The sequence below is a fragment of the Lathyrus oleraceus genome, chromosome 6 (assembly GCF_024323335.1).
Source record: "Lathyrus oleraceus cultivar Zhongwan6 chromosome 6, CAAS_Psat_ZW6_1.0, whole genome shotgun sequence".
Taxonomy (NCBI): domain Eukaryota; kingdom Viridiplantae; phylum Streptophyta; class Magnoliopsida; order Fabales; family Fabaceae; genus Lathyrus; species Lathyrus oleraceus.
In genome coordinates this window covers 336,263,282-336,270,847 of record NC_066584.1, presented here as the reverse complement: position 1 = coordinate 336,270,847, position 7,566 = coordinate 336,263,282, and the positions used below count along the sequence as shown (strand labels likewise).

At 37.1% G+C, this 7,566-nt stretch overlaps 1 protein-coding gene across 1 annotated transcript; it reads right to left on the bottom strand.

Annotated features, from left to right (window-relative positions):
• Positions 1-501: 501 nt before the first annotated feature.
• Positions 502-1,806, bottom strand: LOC127095539 (uncharacterized). Its single transcript, XM_051034215.1, has 2 exons — positions 1,233-1,806; positions 502-1,106 (listed from the first exon to the last, which is right to left on the bottom strand). The coding sequence occupies exons 1-2, from the start codon at positions 1,804-1,806 to the stop codon at positions 502-504; spliced, it is 1,179 nt and encodes a 392-aa protein (XP_050890172.1).
• Positions 1,807-7,566: the final 5,760 nt, after the last annotated feature.

Here is a 7,566-nt window from a genome sequence, read left to right as displayed (position 1 = left end):
AAAGAACATGGATGTATTTTTGTTTTGTTTTTAATAAGAGAAGAAAAAATGAGCGAATGTGATATAATTGGTTCAAAACATGCGTCATTACTTCATTAATATTACCATTAAAGACAACAAAATTTAAAAACAAGTAGCATTCAACAACAAGGAAATTATAAATGCAAATGAAAACAAATCAGTCTAGTGATTGCCAATGTTAAGGATGTCTTCCTGTCTGAACTACTGGCATTATGAGATACTCCCTTGAAGTCTTCGAACTTATTCAGACGAGAAGTTGTCATGCACCAATAGGTTTCCTTCTGGAAAGGATATGTACTTTTTGTCAATCAACTGCTGAACCTTGGCCTTGAAAGCCTTGCAATCTTCAGTTGAATGCCCTATTGATCCGGCATGATATCCACATTGCACATCGGGATCATACCCAAGTGGTTATGGTTCTGGAAATGGCCGGAGAGACTTGGGTTCCACCAGCGAGCCTTGAATCAGACATGGCAAAAGTTAACCGTATGACATAAGGATTGGATCGAGAGGAGCATTCCTTCTTTCCAGATTGTTTCGAGGCCTATGCTGGTTCAGATGCTGATTATGATATCCTTGACCACGAGATCTTTGATTTGTATGAGGAATAATCCATGGTTGCTTGAATGGTGCTCTAGGCCTTGTTGGTTGCCTATAAGGATAACGTGGTGTTGGAAATGGTGATTGCTGAGAAGGTGAAGAACCATAAGGTCTGGCTGGTGCATCGTGAGAATACCCAACATCTACCATGACTGCATTTATTTCATCATCTTCTTCCTTTTGGGAATCGTTGAGGGATTCTGTCTCGCTAGCTTGGTTGCTCGAGGCGCCTTGGATTCTTCCACTTTTTAGGGCACTCTCGATGCGTTCTCCAATTGTCACTAAGTGAGCGAAGTCTGATGCTGCGATGCTAATCATCCTTTCGAAGTATGGACTTTGCAGGGTGTCCCTGAATAATTCCATCAATTCTTTGTCTAAGAGTGGTGGCTCAACGCAAGCCGCTAACTCTCTCCATCTTCGGGCATACCCTCTGAAGGATTCATTGCTCTCTTTAGATAAGGCTTTCAGCTGCATGCGATCAGGAGCTATGTCCAAAATATATTTGTAGTGCTTCAATAAGCCGTTAGCTAGGTCCAATCATGATTGAATGTGACTTCTTTCTAACTTCGTGTACCAACTCAATGATGCCCCGGTCAAATTGTCCTGAAAACAGTGAATCATTATCTTATCATCGACGGCATGAGAGGTCATCTTTCTGCAAAACACCACCAAATGGTGTTTTGGACAACTATCCCTTTTGTACTTCTCAAATTCTGGTACTTTGAATTTTGCGGGTATAACCAGGTTAGGTACCAAACACATGCCTAAGGCATTCAATTCAAGAGTATCTTTTCCTTCTATGGCCATGAGTCTTTTCTCTAGCACGCGGCATCTTTTAGCAATCTCCTCATATTGTGGTTGTTCAGCATTAACCACTAGGCTTTTTCCATGGGAATCTGGAATGGAGAATGCAAAGTTGTGATACTCAACAACATCCTGGTAAGAGGAATCTTGAACAATATGACATTCCTGTACAACAGAGTTATCAACTGGGGTTCGCACAGGCTGAGGTTGGGTAGGATCATTTATTGGAGCCAACATAACATTCTCAACCACAACAATCTGCTGAATGTTGTCCTCTCTCTTTGCTAAAGCTACCATAGCCTCAACAAGTTGGTCTATCTGGTTTTTCATCGAGTCCACATCTCCTCTCAGTGCAATATGGCTTTGCTCCAATGGATCCATAATCTTTCAAGAGTTACTTCAAGTCTGATATGAGTGTCGGGAAATCAACTGCAGGTTATGGACGAAGGATGGATGAGTTTTTTGTATATATTTTGTGTGAAAGATGATATGAAATGTATGATGATGAATGTAGACGTAATGATATGTGTATGAATGTAGTGGCATGTTTAGGATCACATGTTCAAAGTGTTCTCAGATGGATCAGAATAATAGGTAAATGACGGGTATCTCCGATTAATGGAACCCCATGGGTAGGCTCTACAGTTGATAGGTCCCTAGAGTCACGTATATTTCTTGAGAACTTCACTGCCGTGATGAAGACTTGTCGGACAATAATATCCTTAAGAAGATCTCGTCTAGGTGAGGTCTTCGTATTTTCCCAACAAGGAAGGCTCCATGGGGATTCTACTACACGACTCTTGAGTCCAGAGTTCTAACAAGGTTCTCAGAGTCATAGATCGAGGTTGGAAATATTACTGTACGATAGTAATACATCCAAGGGATCTCATCTGATTGGGGCTTTTGTATTAACCCAACAAGTCTGAAGCTTCGTAGGTTAATACTACATAACCTCCGGATATACTGGGTTAAAAGGTCCCTAGAGTCATTGATCCAACTTGAAAATACTATCGTCGTGACGAAGACTCGTTGGACAATAATATCTCAAGAGAATCTACTCTAGGCGGGGTCTTCGTATCATCCCAACAAGGAAGACTCCTTGTGGGCGTCCACTACACAACCACCATCTTAATCCTATGGTTTTTTCTCAGACTCAGGTAGAGAGCATATCTCACAGAGCACCACTAACTAGAGAGCCCTAGATAAGACATAGTCAACAGATCACAATACAATAATTATGATAGAATAATAACAGAATAAAGATAACAAACAAACAAGTTTAACACTCAATACATGAATTAAACTAAGTTAGGCTTCACTCTCTCTTGCTTGGAGCTGATTTTCCCCAGCATAGTCGCCATCTGTCGCATCTCGAAAAATTCGATTCCTCGCGATGGTCGCGGAAAAATTTAGTTCGAACAGAGTCGCCACCGAACTTTATTTATCCCAATCAAGGAATAGGAAAATATCGATAAAACCTTTGAAAGATTGAATAATGGTCGTCGCAACCATATTCGGGTTCGGGAGCCGATTACGCAAAGGGAATGTATTAGCACCCCTCATGTCCGTTGTACTCAACGGAAACCTTTTAGCTTAATTTGTTATTTGAATGTTAACTTAGGTTGTTTATTTTCTCCGGGTTATAAATATATTGAAAAGAGATGGATGGAAACCTCAAAAGGGGGGAAAATGGAGGGTTTTTTATTAGTGTGCTCGCGAAGATACAACAATCTCCTGCCTACGTATCCTTATGGTGTAATAAGGAAATCAGAGTATTCGTAGTTCGGGGAACTATGGTTGGTTGGTGTCTTTTACCGAACAGCTGTTTAGATCGCGTTCTCAAGGCTAAACGTTGGCTTGCCTACTCTCGGCGGAGGCTTAAGCACTAGTATGTTGTGCGCATTAGAAAGGATTAAATAATGTTCTTTCTGAAAAGAGTTTTGATCACACGGAGGTGACAAGTTGAGTTAATATGTTTGATGTTCTGTTTGATTGGTTATGATCGTACGTGGGCAAATAAAGGGTAGGTTTGATATGTTAAGGTATTTTTAGTTGGATGACGATTACTCGGATAGTCGAGTAAGACAACTCGTATCCTAATAGTCGAGAAAGGGAATAGAAGACTCTAGACCACTTTCTTTTTCATCCTTGATTATAAAAGGATTTAATGATGATTAAGGTGTTTTGAATGGATGACGAATACCTGGATAACCGAGTAAGACAACTCGTATCCTAATAATCGGGAAAGGGAATAGAAGACTCTAGACCGCTTTCTTTTTCATCTGAGCAATTATGAAAATAAGTCTATGTATCATTGATGTATTTTAGAATAAACGACAAGTGCTCGAATGGCTGAGTAAGACAACTCATATTCAAGCATTTGAGGAGAGGAATCGAAGACTCAAGACCATATCTCTTTTCGTATAGTTTATTATGAAATGATTTGATTAATTTATTAATTTACGGAAAAATGACAATTGTTCGACTGACCGAGTAAGAGAACTCGTATTCAAACAATTGAGGAGAAAGTTGAAAACTCAGTCCTCTCCCTTTTCATTTCTTACAAAAATGATTCGATTTGATTGTGCTTAGGTGGACAGAAGTGACGATTATTTAACTAACCGAGTAAGAGAACTCGTATTCAAACAATCGAGGAGAGGAGTTGAAAATTCAAAACCATCCCCCCTTTTCATTTCCAAATGAAATAGTATTTGATTGTGATTGGGTATTTTAATTTGATTTGAATAAAAATACTCGACATTGGATCGAGGTTTTAAATTTGTGCTTGCGAATAGGTTGGATTATTGTGAACGATCATCCACTCGATTAATTAATAACCGAATAGGTCTCATTGTAAGAAAGCCCAAGAGTAAGCTATGTGAGGTTGATGGCGATACTAAAAGCGATCGACTTACAAAGGTGTGGGCAAATGGGCTTGATGTTAAATCAAGAATTGTGAGATTTGTGTTCTTGAAATTTGTTTGAATGGTTTTGAATCGATGAAAATTGAAATATTTTGATAGGATTATTAAAGTGATGATGAGATAAGTCGGTCCATTTTTTTGATTAACAATGTTGTTTGATTAAAATTTAATTAAATTGTCTAACTAAGGTAATTATAATTAATTATCAAAATTATTTGATTTTAAAAATTAATCCAATCAAATAATTAAGTTAATTAAAATTAATTAACAAAATCATCCTAATTTAATCAACACTTTAACTAATTGATTTTTTATTAAAAAAATAAATAAATGATAAAAATATGTAATAATCGAATTGAGTCGGTGTGCTCAAACCGGTTTGTGCGAGATAACAAGGTTTAATGTTATTCGTGAAATCCAAACGCGGCGAAAATGTTCCTTTGATTTATTGAGACTTGGGTGGTGTAACGACATGAACTTGTCGAGTCCATTAATTTAATCCAATTTAAATGTAATGGAAATTAAACCGCAACTCAGCATTATTTTATACACAATGTCCTTAAAAACTTTGTCTAATTTGAAAGTAATTTATGTACATAAAACTCACAAGGACAAACCGACAAATTATATATTTCTATTCATCCTTACAAATGGACCAATCATTATCCCATATTTGGTTCTAACCAAATCACCGCATGATAATGCTTGTCTTGAAACCCAAAAATCATGGACAGCCCAACAAATGTTATTTGAGACCCAAAACAACCAAAAAAAACAAAAAACGAATCACACTTGGCATAAATGAACTAAATTAAATTAAATTAAATTTACAGCATGCTAATTACAATGTCTGAAATCACTATTCAACACAAATGGACAACGTAAAGTCAAATACCCAGCGACCCACACTACAATGGCCGTACGGTGGCCATCAATATCAACAATACCACCATTCAGCATAAACCAATTTTTATCAAGCCATTTGATAAAACCTTATACCGGAAAATATTGGACATACGCGTAATCTGTAAACGCGTAAAAAAACTAAAATCCATATGGCAAGCACAAACTAGTATGTAAGAAACAAATAACTAGTGCAATCCAAAATTCTAAACATAACTCGACAAATATTGCCAAATCGTAGTTGACAAGAACCAAAATAGAAAGAAAACTCGAACCGAAATTACCGAATACTACACCAGATGGAATTTGTTGTGTTGGCCGGTAAACCTCACGGTATCGCTGTTTTTTGAGTGAGTTGGGTGGTTCAGGTAGCAGATCCGGTAGTGAGATTTCACGGCGGAATAGGTGATGAAGGTTTCCGCGTGAAGTTGTCGGTCGGACGGTTGAAGGTTGTGAGCAGCGGTTGAGTTGTGAAGGTGACGGTGGTTGAGGAATAAGGGTCGCGTGATGGATCGGAGATTGACGACGGTTGGACGGAGTTGTTGGAAGTGAGCAGAGCAAGGAAGAGGGTGATGTCGATGGTTAGCGGTGGATGATGGTGGTGAGGACGTGACCGGAGGTGGTTGTAAAGGCGCTGGAGGACGAAGGGGGATGTCGGCGTGGTGGTGGAGAAGGAGAGCGACCTCTCTTCTTCATTTCTCTTTTCTTTTTCTGTTAGAGAGAAAAACCAGAGTCATTAAGGGTGAGATGTACGTGAATTGTTTTTTCATTTTTTCATTTTTTTCCTTTTTGGTTTTCGGAGAGAGAGAGAGACTGATAGAGTGGGTAGGTGGGTAAGCCATTGGACCGAGAGTCCTCCTTTGGATATTAGAATGGGTTTCCTTTTATTCTTTTTTTATTTTTTTGTCGTTTTTGTTCAGAGAGAGACGTTGGGGAATTAATGTGTGACTACCCCCTTTTCGTTTCCCTCTACTTTTCGTGGATGAAAATAGCTTGCGAAAATCAAACAAAAAATGAGTTGTTGCTAGCTGTCAATTGCTAATGGAATCCAATGCTCAAATGTATTTTATTATTATTATTTTTTTAAATCAATCATTATTATTCATTATTAAATAACATAAACAACTCTAATTGCTTTCATTTTGAATATTGGAATAAAGAAATAAAATGATCGATTATAAATAGGAGTTGGATGTAAATTTGCTAGAAAAATGAAATCGAGCGTATTAAAATGATCAGCACAAAATATACTTATTGAAAAAATACAGCATTTCTTTTAATTTTGAAATAAATTTTCATCGGTTAAAAGGCTCAGACGAGTCAAAATGCAGCCGAAACAGTCGCTGAAAAATATAATGAGCACACCAGGTTAAACTACGTGAGCCGTAGGTTAATAATACTGGTGTCTGCAATCTTAATTTTGAAACTTTTTACCCGCTGATTTTGCACATTCTTGAGAAATGATTTAACCAATTTGACTGTATATTCAAGAATTTATTCCGATTGATATTTTAGATATTATTAATGATGAAATGCATGTTATGTTGTACAACTGATGCAAATTGTAATAAAAATCGAATTTATAAATTTTTTAAAATGCCCGGACAAAATTGGGGTATGACACTAAGTTTTATACTTATCAAAATTATTCTCCACTTCATCAGATTGAGGTTTGTAAGCTCCCCATGAGATTAAGACTTGAAGAATTTTGATTTTTCAAAAGGTTTAATCATCATTTATAAATCTTAATAAAAACTTAAGGCATAATATAGTATTTTTGGGATTTTATTATGGGTTGAAGATATATCAAAATCATATTCTTTTTCTCCCCCTTTGTCATCAATCAAAAATAATAAAGTAAATGCAGTCAGAATAAAAACGACAATAACTAAAGAAAATAACTTCATTAATTTGAAAACAAGATGCAAGAGAAGAGAAACAAAACAAAAAGGAGGGAAAGGATAAACTAAGGGGCAAAAGGTCCAACCCAGAAGTTCCTTCAGCTACCTCAAGCTTCAGGGTCTAATTTGTCTCAAAAGCCTTAGTTAAACCAACATCTTGCACTTCCTTCACAATTCCTTCTTGAACGAAGAGTTCATAAGGGACTCTTCCAAAAGGAATTAAGAAAGACATTCCCTCGTGAGACGCAATTATTATTTTCTTCATAAAGTTGAGGATAGTGAGAGGGAGGTTAACTTTAACCCTATACATGAAAAAGAAAAGAAAATGCTTGTCATCATAAGTGATTAGGTCCAAGTCTTCTTCTCTTGGTTGAATATTTGGCACCAACTGTTGATTCCACATCTTCACCATA

Coding starts and splice junctions, on each gene's coding strand:
- LOC127095539 (XM_051034215.1), bottom strand. CDS start 1,806: ATGGATCCATTGGAGCAAAGCCATATTGCACTGAGAGGAGATGTGGAC. Junction 1,107..1,232: donor TGATAAGATAATGATTCACT/GTTTTCAGGACA, acceptor TTTTGGACATAG/CTCCTGATCGCATGCAGCTG.